Here is a 22,555-nt window from a genome sequence, read left to right as displayed (position 1 = left end):
TAGTAATGGAAAAAAACTTTGACGCTTCTGACGGACCTCGTCATGAAGCATTAGCTCCGTTCCACAAAATCCCGCTCAAATGAATCATCAAACAAAAAGTTCATTTGCTTTCCCTCCACAATAATTGCCACTTTTCATCATCCATAACACCAAAAAATAGAAGCAAACAGAGAATACAAGAAAGTGGCTGGAGGCAAAATAAGAAAGTGGTTGAAGGCAGACTAGGTATAAGGGAAAGCAAGGAAAATACAATTGCACTAAGGTATATTACAGCAAGAAAAAGGAAGAAGTAGCGACAGAAGAGTAGAGTTTCGCATCCGAAGAAGAGATAAAGCAGAAAACATCCAGGTAACAAAACAATAATGGTATCACATAACTTTCAAAATTTGACAAGATCATGGAGCGATGTGAGTAGTTGTCATTGTTGGACAATGTTGTGAATGAATATGTCAATTGATTTTTAATGGTTTTGGTGGAACAGACTGTTCACTAGTCTCGAGTAGAAGAACGTAGGTATTTTGGTGGCCAACAGAGGGGAGGATAGGTGAGGAAAATTTAGTGCGCCAAGTGTTTGTAAAATCGTGTGAATGGGATGGAAAATTGCTTGGGTAATAATATAACAAGGGTACTGATTGTTTTTATGAATTTCTTATAGATTTTGTTGATTAGTAGTACCTGCATACAGATTATACTTTATGTGGTTTGTACATACTATTCATGGCAACATACAAAGCGAAAGAAAATGCATCACAAAGATAATTTCCTTAAAAATGCCTCTTACAGCATGTTATATAAGAGACATTTCACATGAATAAATAATGACGCGGAGTAAAATTATTATGCGGAATAAAATAACATGACACTCAGATTGGTAGACGCATTGCAGAGAAAAAAGTTATAAGTTTTTTTAGCTAGTGGGGTTGGACACCATGTTGAATAACTGTTACATGCAGTTAGTCAACAGTTACAGTAGAAGAACTAATATGTAATATTGCATGAGCATACTGTAAAATTGCTACCTATTATTTGTTAGTTAACTCGTATTTGCATAATCACAGGATAAATAGAAGAAGAGGTTAATTGTTTGAAACTTGATAGTTAGGGCAGCAAACGACAATCTGAACAGGGTAGGCAAAATGAATAACATAGTTTTTAACTTGGCACACTCAATGCGGAAAAAGGTTACAAGTTTTACTTTGCTAGTGTGCGTGGACATGAAGTTGAATAACTGTAACATACAGTGAGTTAGCAATTACAATATAAGAACTGCTTTGTAAAATTTCGTGAATATAACTATGAAATTGGTACCTCCTGATTGTTACATTAACTCATATTTATAGAGTAGGACAAGAAATAAAAGAAGAAGTTAATCCCATCAAACTTGATAAATGAGTGAGAGTAGATTGTAAGTGGAATTGATGAGGCAGCATAATTAACCTACTGTTAATTTTGACAAACAGAGTGTGAAAAATAAGTTACAAGTTTTCATAACTATTGTTACTAAGATTTGAAAGTGATATATTATTTATCTTAGTACTTTGTAATGCATTAAGAATAAATGGGAAAAGCATAATGGAACTGAAGTGCAATTGTCTGTGTAAAACTCCAGTTTAAATAGACAGATGCTCTAATCTCTGAAAGGGATGCATTGGAGATTAAGAATCTTGAGACTTATGGAAAAGGAAAGTTGGTAACATGTTATTTATTGTTTACCTCATTTCATATAAAAAGTATTGGTGTATGTATTACGTGGCTTTGCTATTGAAATTGTTGGTTTAATTTGATGTTAAAGGTTGGACGACATGATCCGGACGAGAATAATATGGTGCGTGGCGTACTGAACTACCCCCTGATTTGGTAGGGATGATGATGAACAGCGAGCATGCCGATATCGGTGTAAATGAGCCTGTTCCATGGTTAATGAAATTTATTGTTTGGTTTGACGTAATTACTACATATTATTGTCAACATTATGGGTCATTGATAGGTTTATCAACTTGTAACTCCATACAGTTATAGTTAATATATGAAACCAATCCCAATATTACATTGAACAAATAAGTTATCTTGAATTAAATCACACGCATGTAAATACATAAATGTAGTGATCTTTTGGATAATCATATTATAAATAAATGAACATTCAGTTTTCGCGGTGACCATTTTATTTATTGCCATAGAACTTACAGTTATAGAACCTATACCAACAGTACAAATGTTAAATTTATAACTTTCACTTAGATGTATTATTGTATATGCGTGTATTATATTCCATTCTGGAGAGTATGTGGCTCATTTATGGATTGGTAATGTCGTCATGTAACTGCAGGCTGAGCTAAATGAGTTGTATAACATTGTTGTTAGTAGGCATACTGTCATAATACACCAATGTCAGCTGCATGTGAAGCAGACCCGACAAACTGAATTGAATATAATAATTAAGTGTGACTTTATTCAAGTTACATCCAGATAAGCCTAATGTCATGTTAAGCCAATTGGAAAGTTACAGTGTGTTTGAAAAATTGTTAGTTACACTGTGGTTAAAAACTATTACAAAATAGTTATTGAAAAGTTACAGTATTTTTGAAAACTGTTACCAAAAAAATTATTTGGGAAGTTACAGATTAAAAATTAATACAAAACTCCGTATTTGACTATTTGTTGACAGTATGTTTGTAGGTTGTTACAAAATAGTTATTAGAAAGATACAATGTGTTCGAAAACTATTACAAAATAGTTATCTGGAATGTTACAGTTTGAAAATTAATACAAAACTCCATATTGGAAAACTGTTAGTTACGAAATGCTTGTAAGTTGTTACAAAATAGTTATTGAAAAGTTGAATGTTATTGAAGACTGTCACAAAATACTTAATTGGGAAGTTAGAGATTGAAAATTAATACAAAACTCCATATTTGATGATTGCATGTTACAGTGTGTTTGTAGGTTGTTACAAAATAGTTATTAAAAAATCACAGTGTGTTTGAAAACTGTTACAAAATAGTAATGTTAGCAGTTACAGTGTGATCCATACAACAGAACACAAGCAGACCACATATAAATTTGGACCCAGTATGGGGTCCATACATGTCACGTTTGGACCCAAGAATAGCTTTCGTAGTTCAAAATTTGTTACTCAGAGCACATATAAAGTTAGTACACGTGCATTGTTATACAACATCGATCCGAATATGTCGACTAACAAACATAGCTCTATAAAATTTGTTTGCATTATTATCATAGTAGAGATCAAAACAAATGCAGCCTTAGTTACGCTGGCATTTCTATATCTTTAACAACAAAATCGACTGGGATTTCATACGTACTCATTTTCACAGGGAATATTAGTTGCTAGTTTACATCTTCTAACGCCGCATATTACCATTCGAGAAAATAGAGTGGCCATGAATGAATGGCCATGATTTGTTATAAAAAAGTCCATGACTACTTTTTAATGCAAACTGAGTAATTATAGTTGTTATTTGTTTCTAAATTGATCTTTTACCATGACCATTACCCCAAACGTTGAAGCCAATTAAGTTGAATGTTTGGTGAATATTTACAATTACGTGGTAACTCCGTCCAAAATTTAACTTTAGATTTTAGGACACCTACTCTTTTAATACAACAACTTTCTTTACATAATATTTGCTTCTAAATATTACTTTTATTATGAACGCATACCCTTTTTTTGTTGAAGCAAGCAGGACCATTTTGTGGTATATCACGAGCGCATATATCACGAACGCATATATCACGATAGTCATTTGTTGTGGTATTCTATGAAAAATACCATAATCATAAAAATGCACGTTCAATGGTATTGTAAAAATGTTAATTTTTAGTCAACTTTATAATTTTTTAACAACTTTATACAACCCATTACAGAACAATTGATGACTACTAATACTGGATATGATTACAATTGTAACCCGCTTGTCTAAGTTTGAATAGAGTGAAACATTGAAGGTGCCTGTCCAGGCACATGAATAACTTGTAATAGCTTATTAACTGCTTGTAACGTAGATATGCAGCATTCCCAATCAGGCCGACATAGAGGTCCAATAACAAATGTTCTTCGAAAAACACCGCAAATCTCGTTCAAGATAACTAATATATGAAAATAAAAAAAATCTAGTCAGTTACAATCAACATGCACTAATTCATTTCAACATTATAGATTAAAAGAAACTGATAATAGGGAAGCGGTTGAAACTGAATAATATCTTCAACAGAGAAGTACTAACATCAATAAATGAGGTCAACTTGGTGAATGGATAATCAAAACTAAATACACGTAATGGAACATACGGTTAATAATATACGATGTCCAAAACATCCAATTAACAATACTACATAAATATGTGATGTAACGATAAAAGTTTGTCACCTGCGGTGATGGTGAAAATACATGATATGCATCAATATCATAGCGTGTTGAAATTGTCGCACGCTCCTCCTACATTATATAATATAACTATTCAACTGTCAATAAATCATTACCAGTGCCTATATTGCTCACTTCAAAAGCTAAATTGGACTAGACATTATAAAAAAAATTATATATCAAACCATTAAGATATCTTTGACGGAGTTATGTTTGAAAAAAATAGAAAATTTGGGTGCATCTATTCTGTAGGGACTGTTGCAGGAGGCTCCTGATTAACCAAACGGTGGACCTTCGGATAATACAAAATAATATGTCATAGAAGCGACTATACGTTAAATACATAATATACATGCGTTGAAGCGTTCAGGTGTCCACCATTACAATAATCAGAAAAGTAGTTTTACGATACGAACAACATCTTTATTTTTTCAACTAAATGTATGCATACCATTTCACTTTTTTTGACTTCGGGAGCAACGGCATTTGGAGGATCATTCACTGATTGGCTCCTTGAATGCGTCTACAAGTTTTGAATGGCTCCTACATTGTATAAGACAGACCAAATAGGTATGTCAGGCTTAACAAAATTATCACATAATGTAACATCCATGTAACTAATTATACCGTTAGAAACATTTAAATAAAAGCTAAAGCCATGGCCATCACCTCTTAACATATTCAGAAGGAATTGTCTTTATACCCACGGTATCAAACACCTTCAATGCGTGCCTATACAAAATTCCTTCATTCTCATATTTTTTTGCAACTACAGCGTACATTTAGATCATTCCGATTGAATACCACTATTCTTTTAGGTCCTCCATCATACCTCATGACCGCAAACTCCTCAAACATCCCTGCATCTTGTTGTCTTAATATAATCATAGTTGTTGACTCGCCGTATTCATTTTGGAATGCATCAAATACTGTTAGTGAATACGTCTCTGCTGCATGCACAAGTATATGTGTTTGCCTCAACCCAATCATGGACAGTTTTTGCCTTATTTCATATTTTGCGATGAGTTTATTATGTCTCTTATCATCAACCACTCAATTGAAATGTTTAAACAACTACACAAGGTCGTGATCCAGTTTCAATGTGCAACTCATGGTTATGCTCTAAGACAAGGTCATGCACATGGTACTTCATTGTCCCTCTAAATAATACGATAACCATTTTAGCTCCACGCCTTGTTTTCATCGGCGCTCGTGCCCTCTTTGGCGTCACATCACTTTCGTACTTGCGCTTCATACCTTTCTTGCAGCAACTATATCTCCTAGACGTGGTCACTCCGTCTTTGTCTTTATTTAAATAGTCTTTGCGTACACTAAAATCCATTTTAGAGGCATATTTGTTGTAAAACTTGTACGCATCCTCTTCACCGTTGAACTCTATTCCTAACTCAAGGATCCTATCTTCTGTCAATTTGCTGCAATCCATTACTTCTGCTCTTACTAATTATGCATCAAATACCCTAATTTGCAATACTTCATGAATAGTATGTACATAAACAACAATATAAATGTATATTACCATTCATAATGTGCTATAAATCACACATTACTCGTATACCAAATCCTATTATTATGCTTATGAATATGATTAATGATTAACATCACTTTACTTTGACTCTAAGACAACGGCATTATTTATGTACAAATACAACTCCATGTACACTAAGTTATACGGACTGTAATATATTGGTCACACGATGTAAGTCTTTTTTAACTGTATGTACATCCACTCTGGTGATTATATTTAGATTCTAGGTTCCTTAACTCACTAAACCTTATGTCATTCGTTAATTATATAAGTCTAAGCCAACTCCGCATTTTATACTATTTCTACATTTTGAGAGCCAAACAAGTAATTTCTACTCATTGTAATATATTTCTTACATCATGTAGTTTATTTACAACACTAGGTACACCCATTTGTTATTCACATCTATTTGCCTCTTTTTCTTTGTTTCACCTCATTCAACTCTATACCTCTATTTTATACACACTGCATGGTCCGGAGAAGGGCAAACTAAAATTGTATAATGAGCATGGACCAACTGTTAGATGTATAATGATTCATACCAATTGTAATATGGTGGCTATAACCTGTAACTTATTTACAACAAGATGTACATTCATTCACTTGTTACATGTGACTTTATTTCTCTCATCTTTCCCCAATTTCGCTTGATGTTTTACTTCAATACATACCCCTAGATTTTCGGATAACTACTATTTCATTATAGTTCATCACTGAAAAGCTGAATGCTCACATGCACACACATATGGTACAAATTCACTATTCTTCACAACCAATATTATGCTTTTAGTGATTCTAATTTCATCCCTAAACCCTAAACCGATGTGCATTGGGTGACAAATGATTGGCCACAATTGAAGACAATGGTTCAGTCACGTTACCTTGGTATGCTAATACGCTTTATGTTTCACCGAATTCGGAGAGCGCAGTTACTTATGCTATTAAGTTGCATGACTGAACCAAGTTCGTCAGATGATGAATTTTCTCTGTTTGCTTCTACCTTCACTTTGCTTCCTATTTGCTTCTAATAGTTTGCTTCAGTTTGCTTCATAATAATTTGCTTCACGACCTTCAGATTGCTCCATAATTGTTTGCTTCACGACCTTCACTTTCAACCAAGTTTGCTTCGGTTTCCTTTCTCTTTGCTTCCTCTGTTAGCAAACAGTTCAGTTGGGCAACCACTCTCCAGTCGTTTGCTTCCTTGGTTCAGTCGTTTGCTTCTGCTATTAGAGATTCAGAGAGCACCCTTTTCGGTTGATTTTGTTTTGTGCGGCTATTTCAAATTTTCAACTTTCAAAATTTCAACTCTTCCGTTTGCTCCGTCTGTTACCGTTTGGGCTAGTGCAAATTTTTTTTTTGAAGCACCCATCAGAATGACCGTCCCTGCCCCGTATCCAAAAAAATTAGAACTGAGGCTTTATAGCTATTGGATGACCTAAAAGTTCTATAAATAGCTCCCTGTTCGATGATCCACTTGCACAATGATTACTCCATCAACGGCTAGCCTTGGTCGACAGGACCCGTAAAAAAAATTAGAACCATTAGATCAACAACTTTATAGGTGTTGAATGACCCAAAAAGTTCTATAAATGGCTCGCCATTTGATGATCCACTCGGACCATCCTCATTTTTTAGAAATTCTTCTCTCTTCCTTATCTTTCTATTTCTATCCTCTCTTTGTACCTATTTCTGTATCTCTACCTCTCCGCTCTCCATTGCCTTTCACTTTTAGGTATGCCTATCACTTTTTTGTTATTCTGCTGAGTGAATTATTAAGATATTATTACTTTTATTATTTAATAAATTAAGTATAACAATATTATTATATATTTTATCACAGTTAGTCAGTCAGTCTTTCACTTTCCATAGTTAGTCAGCGCATTTTCAAAGTTTCTTGCCTGGAGTAGCATATTTACAGCTTTAAAAGTAAGTATTTATTTCAGTTACACTAATGTGTATATCCTTGCCTATCAAAATAATAAATAAATTTTAATTTTGTAGATAATCATGATTATGCTACTTACGTGAATTTGTAAACATGATAATTATATTAGTTTTGTGGATAAATGATTATGTCACTTGCATGAATTTTTAGTTTGCGGCTAAGTTAATAAATAATTTTTAGTTTTGTGGATAATCATGCTTATGTCGAATTTGTAAACATGATTATTATGTTAGTTTTGTGAATAAATAATTTTTAAACATGTTTATTATGTTATTTTTGGCGATAAATGTGAATAAATAATTTCTAAACATGTTTATTATGATATTTTGTGGATAAATGTTTATGACACTTACATGAATTTTTAGTTTGTGGATACATTAATAAATAATTTTTAGTTTTGTGGATAATCTTGATTATGTTATTAGAGGAATAATAACATGCTCTAGTATAAATTATTTATAAATCATGATTTGGTAATTGTGATCCTATTGATATATCTGTATAAAGGTTATACATTGCTATAAAGGAGAACACTATAGTTTTAGAAGGAACATATCAATATATTGAAATTAAATGTGTCAACAACTTGTTGAAGAATGAAAACAATTTAACATTATCCTGTGAATAGTTATTTATTTCGTACAATTACAACTGTTAAAAGATGTACCGAAAAATAATTGTTACATTAGAAGGAAAATATCAGCAGACATCGTATTTGTAGTTCAGTTTTATTGCGAAGGAAAAATAGTATCAACCAGTGGATCATTTCCATACAATCCTCCTTAGTGCAACAAAACTATATAACGAATAGGTTATGATGAGTTGGTCGATAGATTATACACTTACATGGGCCTAGATCGGGATGCTTTCAAGTTGCATATGAGGTTCACGAATTCCATAGGTATAGGTGCTTTTGCTGAGTTGCAATTAAAGTCTAACTATGGCACTGACATGCTGTACCACATGACATCATTATCGCTTGAAATGGGATGTGAGATCTATGTGGAGAGATGGGTATGCGTGGGAATTTGATCCAAGGGAAGCTGGAAGCATGCACGGGGCACGAAGTGTTTGAGAGATGGGCTCCAGTTCTACGGCCGACTTTCCTAAAATGGAGATGCTTGTAATGAGTCCTCAAACCACCATACTCGAAAGTGAGGGCATAGACGTCGAACTTGACTCCGAACCTAAATCGGAGGAGGATGACTCTAGTGAAGATGTCTTCAAGTATGATGGTTCCAATCGAGCAGATGTGAATCCAGTTGACGAGGCATGTCCTAGTGCATCCTTGCCATTTCATTTTGAACTATATCTCTAATAAAGTGAATGTGTCGATGCCGTGATGGATTTTGATCCAACATACAGAGGAAATGTGGAGAAGTAAAATGTGTGAGATGAATACACCAATTGAGTATGGTGTTCAAAATGATGAAGTTTGTGCAACGAGTCATTAAGCTGTGATCAATCAAGTACAACATGGAATATAAAGTAGGCCTGTCAATCGGGTCTAATGAGTCGGGCTTTTATAAGCTGAAACTCAGCTCATTTAATTTGAAACATTTTCGAGATTCGGGCTATGAGTTTCGGGTTCATAAATGTGATGCTCATACTCAACTCACATAATATTCGGGTTGTGAGCCTTAATCGGGCTTGGCCCAAGCTCACTTATTGCTCCTTAATTTTTTTTAATATAATTACTATAACTATTAAGTTGTAAAACTAATTTAACATTTACAAGACTATAATATTAAAACTAAACATGAACAAATAATAGTTCTTAAAAAGTGTATAAACCAAAAAATTTTCAACAATATTTATATTTAATTCGTTCAAAATGCATGAAAAATAGAAATAAAACATGCAATCATAAGTCAATACATCTTTAAAAGTTGAAACTTTTTTTTATAATCTTGTGATTTAAATCCAACTATGCTTGATGATTTGTGTTTGTAGACTAAAAAGAAATCAACCAATATTATGCCAATACAAAAATTTACTCAACCAATAAAAAAAGTTAGAGATTTAGTTATGCATTACTAATATTAGCTCTCAAGAAAGCTCATGAAAGAGTCTTTAGATGTATTTTTGTGTTTTGTATTTTATATATATTTAGGATTTAGTAATAATATATTTGAATATATAATTATACATAATATCAAAATATAAATATTATATATATATGTAATTAAAGGGCCGGACCTATATCGGATTTGAACCTAATATGGCCCAAACTCGGCTCATATTTAATTCGAGCCTAATTTTTATGTTCAAGTTCAGACCGGCTCACTAAAAGGTCGGGTTCATCGGACTCATCAGGCTTTTTGTTGAGCCGAATGAGCCGAGCTCGAGGTGGCCCAACCCCATTGACAGTCCTAATATAAAGTGAGGGAAAGCAACTATATACCTGGTATGTTTGTTGCAAGTTCCGCAATGCCTCGCCACCATGTAATTGACAGTTGAGAGCAACTTTGTGGCATACCCACAACATGTAGAAGATTGTAACTCTTGTGAGGGAGCGTAGCTTTGTTCGTGTCTCCAACTACAACGACCACAGTCAGCTGAGTTCCAGCGTCATTGCCATTTACATTATAAACCATATTGACAGCAGAAATTCGGATGGCAATTAAGCGTGAGTTTTACACCGATATGTCCTACAAAAAGGCTTAGTATGCCCTCTAATCTAATATAGCAATTGGCAATTGGCCTCCATAGCTCAACTCCCAATATACATGCAGGAATTAGTTACGGCAAATCCAAGCACGATTGTCGTTTGGGAACACTATCCACGTGAGGATGATGTACTCGTCAGTTAGCATATTCAGACTTCGACGCATAACGGAAACAACCCCCTCGTCTATACCCCAACTCCCCCTGTGGAAACTTTCTGCACACCTCCATGTATTCCTACATTCAAGTATGACTTTATTACTAGAACTACTCCCATACCCATGCTTGGCTACATGACAGGTGAAGACTTCCCTGGTAGTTTCTCTTCCCATACCTGAATGACTGCAGTTTCTATAAAATCTACTACACAAGAGAGCACTTTAGAAATATGACTACTCTACCAGTCCATGCAATAGAGGTAAGAGGCACGTTGATGAATGAATTTCATGGCCTAGTAGTTTTTTTTTTTTTCCATGTGAAACTTACATAATTTTTTGTTAAAATTCATCACTTCAAATCTCACAACACTTTAAGACAATTTTGCGATATTATTCTATAATATTATGTGGACATTAACTAATTAACTAGATTTTAATTAATCTGTACAATTTTAGATAAGAAATTGTGCACATATAGTCATTCTAAAAAAATTTAAAAAAAGTGCTTCTGTCGCCACACAAGCTTATGCAATGATAAACACATATTCTTTACAAAAAATTATGTTTCAACAATTTTGCTGAAAATTAATGTTTCAACAAAAATTATGTTTCAATAATTTTGCGATGACATATTGTTTAAAATATGTGTTAAATTATTATTTTTCAAATTTGTGTTTACTAAAGTTTTTTACAAAACATTATTGTGTCTGTCGCTGCATATGCTTATGCGGCAATAGACAAGTTAAAAATTTAAAAAAAAATTGAGTCTGTCACCACACACCATTGTACGGCAACAGACATTCTATAAAAAAAAAAAAAAAAAAAAAATTGTGATAGACATCAAGTTTGACAATTGAAAAAAAAAAAAACAAAATAGTCACCGCATTTGAATATTTCAGCGATATTAATATTAGAAGAACATCCCAAATATCTTAACTTTTGAGACAAATTTATTTTTTTGGGATTTTTTTGAGAAATTAGCCGTATGAGGTCTAATGTTTTACAAGAATTTAACATGGATAATATTTTTATAATAGAAGAATTTCAAAAATCTTATTATCATTGTCAATTGATGTTTTATTTGTTAAACAAATTTGTGGGCATTTTGTGAATTCCAAATTTTAAGACAAATTCATTAAAACATTTTCTAATGCAGGTATCCATACTTTTTCCAATGCATGAATCCACTATTTATTGTGAGTTATTTGTGTCAATAAAATTATTTTGTTTTGTTAGACTTCTAAAAGTGTGAAAGTCCAACTTTTAAGACTTCAATTCGAAAGTTGACTTTTCGGAAAAGGTCGTCAATTGTATTTATCAAATACTTCTTCGCTTTACTTTAACAAGCATCCAAAAACAAAAAAAAAAATTACAGAGGAGACTTACAAATGTATTCGTTTAAAAGAGTGTGTGTATATGTGTTTGTGTGTTTCAACAAGTCTTAATATTTTTTAGCATTCTCTTTCCTCATGTGCTTAAAAGAGTGATATGTAATTTTGCTATTAGATGGATTTCTCTTCAGTATGTGCGGTATTTTATTTTTGAGTCACTGAAATTTTGAAACAATGCAATGCGCCTTTTGTTTCGTATGTGTTTCCTGAGTTTTGATTCTGAATATTTAAAATCGACCTCTATATAAAAATCTCTATTTTTTGTAATTACGAGTAAAAGGTCAATATTCTTGTCAGTAACCCAAACAGGTCAAATTAAAGTTGGCTTCGCTAATATTAGAGTGTAATAATTTCCGAAAGAAAAACCAATGCAAAACTAGTCAATTCAATAATCCCGTTCATAATTTCGGAAACAAAAAAACCGCACACGCCCAGTGGGACTCGAACCCACAATCGCCTGATTAGAAGTCAGGCGCCTTATCCATTAGGCCATGGGCGCCATCTGCCATGACTTGCTGAAATATCTTCCTCAACAATAACAGCCTTCTGGGCCCAGCCGGGCAAGCTGGCAGGACTAGATATAATAATCCAACTATTTGAAATCATCTATGAGATGCATCATTGCACGAAACACAGTATAAAGTGGTGTTAGAACACTTTATGAGCAGAGATTGCTGCCCTAAGTTACCAACCAAAGTGGCTATTTTAAAATCGATCATTTTTTCATAACCTAATGATCATTTCAGCCTTTGCTAAATTCAAAATTTATATCTGAATTCGTGATTTTATGTCTGAACAAACGCCATCTGTTCTAAAATCAAGAATCACATATAACCATCTACATATAATGTGAACATCCGTGGTCAACTGTACCCAAATCCGACCACCATGTAGTTGCGGGAGTATATCATCTTAGTTAGGTTTTTGGTTACCTATGACGCTTCACTGCTTCAGCTTGACATAAAGTGTTTACCGTTAACAAATTCAAGTTTTTGACATCCAATATGCATTCATAGGTCCAACCTTAGATGAATCTTTTTTTTTTTTTTTTTTCCGGTAACAATAACATTTGTGTACTAATCAATCCTATTTTAGAGGGAAAAGAGCTACAAAAGTAACTAACAGGTATACAAACTTGACTAGATCAAAGTGATGCTCTGACACTTCTCTTAAATTTTTTTCACTACAGCCTTGGCTAGTCCCTTTTTGATGACCACTAAGCCAAAACACAATGGTTCTTGGAAGAATCAATTCCAGTTATTCTGGTTATTGATGGAGCCGGAATTTAAACATACCGAGGCAATCTGCTAAAAGCTGCAGTAACACGAATTTAATAACAGTCAAAAGACAGATGAAAGCCATTCTCAGGCAGAGAGCTTCCGTATCAACTATCCATAGAGGCCAATATCTGGAAAAGATACCATGGAGGCCGAAGCATCAATTGAAAATCACAGGCAATCTATAAACCACACCATCTACAAGAGCATTACAGCCTTCCAATAGAAAGGAAGGCTTGACATTAAGTTCAATTAGTAGCTAGTATATGGGTTAAAACGGTTAGGCAATCAGGCTATCATTAACACCAAAAGTCACTCGAGCAAACAGAAACCATATTCTACTCATAGCGAGGGATAAAATTACGATAAGGGAAAAAAAAAGAAGAAAAAAGATCACATAAGCAGGCGACGTGGATGACAGGGGTCCACTAACACCAAATTAGCACGTTTTCCTACGTTACATTGGCTGATGATAGATATGTAAAATACAACCTCAAGGGCATAGGGCAGCAGCCATTCGTGTCCTGTTTCAGGGGATATCATGATCTGAATTCATTCATCTGCATGACCACTTGAAAGACCACTTTCACACTCGTTATGAGACCCTGACAAACCATGAGGTGAGCAGATCAGTAACTGTTTTGCCATATCTGTTGGGACTGCTTAGGTTGGCCTTGGGAGCCGCCAAGGGAACCATCTCTAGGATTTTGTTGTTGATGGTCTAGTGACATCCCAGTCTGGGAATGGTAAAAGTTGGGGTATCCAAGAGATCCATAATTCTGTGATGGCTGCTGACCTTGCCTAAATCCACCTGGTTGTTGATTTTGTCCCTGAAAACTATAATATGTGCTAGCAGGAACAGCGGACATTGTTCTAGAACCAGGTCCATGCAGCCACATACCTGAGCTGTCACTCTGAAGAATGACAAATAATGCTAGATATGAGTCTCAGAGACAATAAAATACGGTACCAAACAGAAAGACTACAAGACAAACAAAAAGAATTAATTCTCAGTAGCCTCATGAAATCACATAGTTGCATGAGCTTACATGCAGAAAATTACTTCTCCATTTTAACAAAAATGCTATACCATCCAGGATGCTCAAACACATGGAAAATACAGTTACAAAAAAAAAAAGGCATACCTGCTGAAGAGAGATTAAATGATTACTATCCTTGTACTGAGCACTCAAAACATCATCATAGCCTAAATTTGTGCCAGAAGGGGCAGCAGGCTGATTCATTGTAAAGTTTCCAGGAACAGTTGTTGAACTCCCAAAGGCACCATAGCCAGAAGCAACAGCAGCTGATTGAGGCAAACTGCTGACAGAGACACTGTTCTTATACTGAGGAAGTACTGCTGCTAGAGACTGATGGTATGTGCTGTTACCAGCAAATGCTTGTTGGAAAGAAGGCATGTATGCATAGCTCTGAGGCAAGAATGGGTAGCCAATCATGTTGGCAAAGGGTCCCAATGGAAGAGTAGGCTGGGAATATGGATGTGCAGCAAGGTGTTGAGGAAGAGCAGGTCCTGTAGCAACACTAGTTCCAGATATTGTTTGCGGTGTCAGCTGCGTTGATGAAAAACCAACATTCTTTACTGCCTGTATGCAGATTCAACATAAATAATAATATAGAAAGGATACTAGCATAAGGAAACAAACTGTGAATAATCTAATATTTGCAAGATCTAGACTTCATAATAATAAACCCAGCTTTTTCAAGTAGCATTGTGAGCAAAAAAATTCAAACATAAACATAAGCATTACTATCACTTATTCAAATAGATAATGACAATAAATTTTGATATAATTCTCCACTTAAGTTCTAATGGAGTCTCAGTCCGCGTTTTTTCCATACATCAAATGGCCTTGATTACCCTTTTGGAAGGGCTAACAACATGCTACCTCTATATTCTGTCAACCTCACCAGAACCAAGTTAAAAAGGAAAAGCACCCCAAAGAAACTAAGAGCAAGAGTGAGAAAATCGTAGCAACAATTGGAAGGCTGAGTTATCACATAAAATCCAACAGAAGGTTGAGTTATCATTATAAATTTAAAGAGTAGATGTTTCGGAAAATGTATGGTCAAAGTTGATTAAGTCCAAAGGACAACTGTTGATTAGACTGAGCAGGAAATTAGGTAAGAGGTGAGAAATCAGCAATAGTATGAACAAACAATAAAGAAATTGTAATTCACAGACATGAAACTTGAACAAAGTGATTTTTAAAGCCAATCAACCCACATAATGGACAAGAATCTAGAATTCCACAGTATCAACAAAGTTTCAACCTTGTTATTGTTTTACAAAAAACGCGACCATATAAAGGAAAAGTTCTCACATCTCCATTTCAAATTAGGGGGCCAAAAAGAAAACCAATTTTGCACAAATATAAATTAGAAAGGCAAATCACCATCATGAATTAAATAAAGCTTAAAGCAATGAAATACAAGCAACCTTTTCCTAGTGACTAACCTCAGCCATGGATATGGACGGACCACCAATGGAAGATACTGAATTTCCATACTTTGTACCCATCGATTGTGTCACAGGAAATGGGTATGGAAGATCAGATTCTCTACCCGAAGGAACACTTGCTGCCAGAAGCGTGTTTGGCAACGAATTCGTATATGATGGCTGTAACAAAGGTACAGGAACTCACAAACCACGGCAAGAAATATTATTTACTTCAAAAATGCACCAACTCAAAAATAAAACGGAAGAAAACATGTCAGATGCAAAAGCAGCAGACTTTTAACAGTCACATAATCACACAAGCATAGCTAACAAGATAAAATGAACATAATATTCCTTTCCACAAAAGCTTTTTGCATCTATTGAATAACATCTCAACAAGGAAATTTCAGTGATGGTTTGCAACTTAGAATAAGCTTAATAAAGCTCCCAATCCAGATACAAGGAGAACGTTGTAAACATAATAAACACAACTTTATAACATTGTTATTTTACTGGTATGGAGAAAAAAGCTATTAGCCCTGCAGTGATACATCAAAATTATTTCTGCACCAAATCAGATGAAAAAAAAGGGCAGAAGTTTATTGAGAATCCCCCTGGGTAACTAAATAAAGGTTCATAATATACTCTTGGACTATGATGATAATAATGTCACAAAAAATTCACCATCCAATTACAGCCAAGTTTTCATCTCGCAAACCATATTCCAACTTCCACATCTGTCATTAGTTCTAATAGGCGCAACATATATTTACTAAGACCAAAACACATCCAATTATGCAATCCTCAAGTTAAACACAAGCCAAATTCATTCATTGGAAAAATATCAAAAAAATTAACTGAAAGTGAAGGCTCCAAAACATTTTCTAAATGCAGCATATATTTACTAAGACCAACATATATTTCTAACTTCCACATCTGTCATTAGTTCTAATAGGCGCAACATATATTTACTAAGACCAAAACACATCCAATTATGCAATCCTCAAGTTACACACAAGCCAAATTCATTCATTGGAAAAATATCAAAAAAATTAACTGAAAGTGAAGGCTCCAAAACATTTTCTAAATGCAGCATATATCCTACCAAAGAAAGAACAAGAGACTGCAAAAAACTTGAATATCCAATTCGATTTCAGAACGTCCAAGCACTCAAAGCCAGATATTCAATATGAGGAAAGGCAATATTACAATATAAGGTGATATTACAGTGTAAAACGTTTTAGTTTTCTCTATAATTATTATGCATTACAAATGCAACCAATCAAATCATATGGCTGGATTGAAACAGGAGACACATACAAGTTTCAAACAAAACCAGTAAACCACTGCATCTAACTGCAAAAAGGTTGACTAACAGAATGTATAAGTTTCTTATTTACTAAGATTCAGCATCTAAGTGTGAGAAAAGCTCAACTTCATAAGCACGTCTCCCTCATATGGCAACATTATTCATTACCTAATTGCCGCCGTATCCTCATCCTAGTAATTTTGTAATGTCCAACTCGACAAGATCCGAGTTTTGATAACTTTTAATTCTCTGTTTCCCAAGATAATGATGGCATCACAGAGATGACAACATAAACTGAACCACCAAAGAGCAAAGAGTTGAAGATTTTAGGTTCAGATGACATTAGAATATTTCTGTGCCTAGCTTGATAACTAGCATTAGCATTTTCCATTCATGTATCATTTCAGCTTTACCACCCCATCATCCTAATGTCTTCTATTCTTCACTGTGCCTATGGAGTTGATTTGTCTCCATGCTCTCAAAAAAGGATTTCCCTACTGTTTCTCCAGTGCTAAATTTATGTCATATTCCTATCTTCAAATGACAGATTGATTTGACTTTTATACATGAATTACAATATTAATAAAAATTCTGTCACTAGCTCAAACATATACAGTATTTCCTTTTAAGATTTAAGAATAAATTATGAGCTCCAAGTCCCTCCGTCGGGGGGGGGGGGGAGGGGGTTATGGGGGATAACATTTCGCAAAAGTCCCCTCTTACGATTGTTCATAGAGCTCTTGTAGCTTAGAGTTATCAAAACTTTATTCTTCAAGAATCAGGCCCATAATTCCTAAGAAACGGCCTCTACATTGGCATCTAAGTAACAATGATAGTACTTGACTGAAGAACATAGTAATATTTTTACCATCACATTTGCAAAGGGAGAAAGATTTTGCATCTGGGAGCTTGTCTGAGATTCACTGAATCCAATGTTCAACTGTTGGGGATTTTCAAAACTATAGCCAGGTGTAGATGAAGGGAAGGCATACTGATTTCCACGCTCAACCTCAAGACTTTCCACTTTCAACGGTTCAGGTTGTGAAGCAGAAGATGAATCATAACTCGCAGTACTTGCACCAGTTCTATGGAACAAATTACCATCTGAGGCATTTCTCAGCGACTCATCACCATAATACTCAGAGTTTCTGCAGAGAATTATCATGAAAATGAAAAAAACAAATTTTCTTATAAAAGTAATGCAAAAAATTAGGATGGTATACCTAGTCTCTGTGTGCCCAATAGATTCATCTGCCTCTGTAGGAGCCTCTTCCAAATTAGTTTTCACAGGTATCGACGCTGAAGGCCCAGAAAAAGAAGCACTGATGCCAGATCCGAAGCTACCAAAGCTCAAGTGCGAGCAATCTGCAGACTGAACTTGGAGGTGATCAGGAATTACCACAGAAGGGCCATCTCTCTCAACTGTCAACTCTCGGTCCTCCTTTTGCAAACTTAATTCCTGCAAGTTAGCCGTCACCGAGGACACAGACATACCACCATCCTCAACTGCAACAGTACAATATGAAGTCATTGAAGTGATACTAATAAAAAAACCAATTGCTCAAAAGATCTAGGGTTCAATCGAAAGAACAATACAAAACTTTCAGAAGCAAAAGAATAAAATAAAACTGTTGTTTCCTAAAAGAGAACCCAAAACCCACCTCCCTGACGATCATAAGTGTGATTTTGAGGTTGATAGGAACCCCTGTTTCTGTACAAATCATTATCAAAAAGAGATGCACTCCCAGAATTATCCTCCTGGAGCTTTCTACTGGAGATGGTAGGAGGCCCAACATGGTTTCCTTCATGATCTTCAACGCTGCCATCCTCAATTGCCTGAACCTCATCTGCTCCCGAGTCTATATTGATCGTATCAAAGGGCAAGTTGGAAGAATCTGGATGCAGCTCATGATCTACAGGAGGCTTAGAAACAGATGGCAGACTAGTAGGTACTGGCTGCTCAATTGAAGGCCACTCATCATCCATGGAAGCATGCTGAGCAGAAGAAACATCTGGCTCAAGGTGTTCCACCGGAACTTTGGAAGCATGATCTTCAGGGAACCGCAAATTTTGATATGCAGTGGATGATGGCCCCTGAATATGCTGGTGATTAACATTACTTGATGCTTTGCTCTGTGGCTTACCCATCTTCACAATGTCTGCCATTGATATTTGACCAGGAGCTCCCACCCAGGTAGGTTGATATCCAGATGGTTGTGAGACTAATGAGGCACTATCAAGCATACCTAAGGCTGGCCCTTTAACTTCAGTGGCAGTGGCACTGGCAGCAGCAGCAGCATCACTGCTATGTAGTCATAGAAGACAGCAGCCAAAGAAGAGGTTGGGGGTGTGGGGGGAACAAGTCAGTCTAAACAGCAGAATAAAAGTTAAATTTTCCCATCTAATGCTTTTATATAACTTTGAAGAACTTCCGTGATCCATAAAGCTCCTATTTATGGCCATAAAAGTTTGTTCTAATAGCTTGAGTTTCTTGGATAAATGAACGGATGTAAACAGCTGCAGATCAAGATCAATTAAAACTGTCTCGTAAATGTATATAGGAAGCAATGATTTACAAAGTCCAAATAACAAGGACAAAGCAAATTCCAGTAATGCTTCCCATTATAAGTATGTACAGAAAGAGTAAGTAAACTAATTCATGATTCTAGGCCTGTTTTTCTCAAAACTACAGCACATACATAAGCAGGGTAAGGATCCATAGACCGGCTAACGGCAGTTTGCTACAATTCAAACCCATTATTCAGAAAGACTAAAGCAACACAACCGAGGACCAACCTATAGGACGTAGGCCGCCTACTTGTGCTATTTCCTGCCACTGCAGATGTTGAAGATAAAGAACTTGCGTAAGCATTAGGACCATTTTCCTTCTTGTGTGCAGGTCTACCATGCAAAGCACCAGATTCTGCCAAAAAGGATGGTCTCTTAATACATGTTAACAACATCACATGCTAAATTTCAATTTAAGAATCCAAATATGCATTTAATTCCAAATGCACACACCAGCAGAACTCCCACCACGGCTGGGATATCGGTCTGTACCAATCCTGCCACGGTTTGAAGTGCTACTTGTACCTCGTGGCCTAGATTCAGACGTATCCTTACCCTATAGTAAGATGGATGAAAATTTTCAAAAAGCTAAATAGCAGTGGATTAAAAGAAAAGCAGAGGTTAACATTATATTAACCCTAGAACTAAAGTATTACAATTGGAAAAGAAACAATAAAGGTGCATAAAGCATATTGCGCCTGCACAAGGGTAGACACTCTTGGGTCAAAAGTATATTGGGGTGTTCCGACCACACAATGAGTTCTATACTGGAAGTTGAAGATCGTCAACTAAATAACATTTCCCTTGTCTTCAAAAGATGAATGGAGGTGATCAAAGCTTCATCTTTCATACGCAGCACGATAATAAAGTACATAGATATTTGAATTTTTATTACCAAGGAATGGGGACTTCACTGGACTTAACTATGCAGCATGATATTGATAATAGAAACTATATATGTACTAATACAGTAAATATGCACCTCTTTCTTCTTCTCTCTTTTGCTCTTGACCTCGTGGAAAGGATCTATGATAATACAACAAGTCAAAACAACAAATAAGTAAATTTATTTTGCAGCCAAAGATTATTGAGCAAAAAGATATTAAAATAAGAAACTACAATTTAAATCAAACCAGCAGCAACAATACCAAAGCATTAAAATGAAAACAACAGACAACACAGAATTTAGGACATAAATTTCATATTGCTAAATGACACAACTGACAACTCTCAAGAACATATATTTACGTATACCAGAATTTGACCCATCTTGTGAAGGCACATTGAATTTAAAGACCCTTTGCTTCTCATTCTAATTGAAAAGGAAGGTTCTTTTCTAGAAGTACAAAAATGCAGATTCCGTTCCCTAACATGACCAAAAGTGGACGTCTGTAATTTCCCATGAACCTCAACTGGGACGCATAAATGTAAGCGTGCACAAAAGCACATTTATCCACACATGCACATGCATGTGCACATAAGAACATAAAAGAAAAACGTAATATGTTTTTTGCATGTACGTACCACCATAAAAATCAGAACTTGCACCAAATACTTAGCTCAGAAAACAGATATTCCAACTTGGCACAAAAATTACAAAATCCTATCAGCTTGTTCCCTAATACAACCACACAGACAAGCAAGACATTCAAGAATGGCACAAAAAGAACAGGGAAACATAATCAAAATTTATTCTTTCCACCCAAAATAGTTAAATCTTACCCATAAAACCCCCAGAATACAAACCCTAATCCCAGATTTCCAAGAAAACAAAGCAAAGACATATTTGTTCTGTCACAAACAGAAGAATTACTTATTTAAAGCCTCTAACCTCGTGACCAAGAACAAAAAACAAAATTTCAAAAGCCCAAAAACCATTTATCACAGGTGCACAACTGCACAACAAAGAAAATCAAGATAGACAACAAGAAAACGTTAAGGTGAAAACAAAAGAAAAAGAAAAAAAAAAGTCTTTCTAGGGTTACAGTCAACTAGAAAAAATAAAGACACAAAATCAGAAAACAAAAAGAAAGAAGCAAGACCTTGAGAGAGGAGTTTGTTAACGGCTTCATTAGGGTCCATATTACATTCTTTAAGCATAGCGTAGATCTCAGCTTCAGGGCAGTTAACAATCTCCTTTAAACTCTGCACTATTTTCCGAGACCCCGACGGAATCGACTGCAACCCTCCCGCACCACCATTGTTAACACTCTTATTACCGTTGTTAGTTTTGGTGCTGGTGGCGGTGGTGGTGCTGGTGGCGCCGCTTCCTCCTCTGCCGCTCCCCATGTCTCTCCGGCCAGTCCCCTCAGATCTATCGCAAAGTTAAACCCTCAACTTCCCCGTCGCCGTCGCCGTCTCTCGCTGGGCTGCCTGGTTTGCTTTTGCTGATAATGTATAAGAAATGAGTAAAGAGGGTGAAAGAATCGGCCGCGGAACGCTTAAAAGAAATTATATACTCCTGCTAATCCAGACACTAATTATTCATTACTTTTGTGTTTATTTATATTAATTAATTATTAGTGCTATTACGAAAGAGGCGCTTCCGAAACCAAAACCCTCTGAAGCTATCGGTAATTGTATTTTAGTATCTGTAGTTTTATGGAAATGTGTGTGTGTGTGTTTATTAAAATGGTTTCCTTTTTTATTTTTCTTTGGAGAGATGGAAATATCATGCATGGAATAAGTATTTACAGATAGATTGATGAGTAAAGCTCATATATGGTATGGCATGGGTTAGTACATTGTGTTTGTATATTTGGAACGAAAAAAGCAGAGGGAATGGGGTAGGGCTAGAGTTATGGAAGGTGGGAATTAGGAAATACATTTAGAATTATAATGGTGATAAA

General features: G+C 35.3%; 2 protein-coding genes and 1 non-coding gene across 6 annotated transcripts; all 3 read right to left on the bottom strand.

The window, feature by feature from the left end:
* Positions 1-5,453: 5,453 nt before the first annotated feature.
* On the bottom strand, positions 5,454-5,831 carry LOC140014081 (protein FAR1-RELATED SEQUENCE 5-like). Its single transcript, XM_072064475.1, has one exon. It carries the CDS (start codon positions 5,829-5,831, stop codon positions 5,454-5,456), a length of 378 nt encoding a protein of 125 aa, XP_071920576.1.
* Positions 5,832-12,520: 6,689 nt separating this feature from the next.
* Positions 12,521-12,593, bottom strand: TRNAR-UCU (transfer RNA arginine (anticodon UCU)). The gene has a single exon. It is a non-coding gene; the product is annotated as a tRNA-Arg (tRNA).
* A 1,045-nt stretch (positions 12,594-13,638) lies between these two features.
* Positions 13,639-22,301, bottom strand: LOC113707862 (uncharacterized). Of its 4 annotated transcripts, none has more exons than XM_027230227.2 (10): positions 21,749-22,301; positions 20,689-20,732; positions 20,160-20,262; positions 19,935-20,061; positions 18,800-19,440; positions 18,362-18,644; positions 18,007-18,286; positions 15,848-16,009; positions 14,517-14,975; positions 13,639-14,285 (listed from the first exon to the last, which is right to left on the bottom strand). In XM_027230227.2, exons 1-10 carry the CDS (start codon positions 21,993-21,995, stop codon positions 14,001-14,003), a joined length of 2,631 nt encoding a protein of 876 aa, XP_027086028.1. In that variant the 5' UTR covers positions 21,996-22,301; the 3' UTR covers positions 13,639-14,000. The 4 variants fall into 4 exon arrangements, with proteins under 4 accessions (XP_027086028.1, XP_027086027.1, XP_027086030.1 ...); XM_027230226.2 differs by having other exon boundaries at positions 18,800-19,443; positions 21,749-22,297; XM_027230229.2 differs by having other exon boundaries at positions 14,517-14,942; positions 21,749-22,297.
* Between the last annotated feature and the right edge of the window lie 254 nt (positions 22,302-22,555).

The sequence above is a fragment of the Coffea arabica genome, chromosome 9c (genome assembly GCF_036785885.1).
Source record: "Coffea arabica cultivar ET-39 chromosome 9c, Coffea Arabica ET-39 HiFi, whole genome shotgun sequence".
Classification (NCBI taxonomy): domain Eukaryota; kingdom Viridiplantae; phylum Streptophyta; class Magnoliopsida; order Gentianales; family Rubiaceae; genus Coffea; species Coffea arabica.
This window is presented reverse-complemented; position numbering and strand designations above follow the sequence as displayed.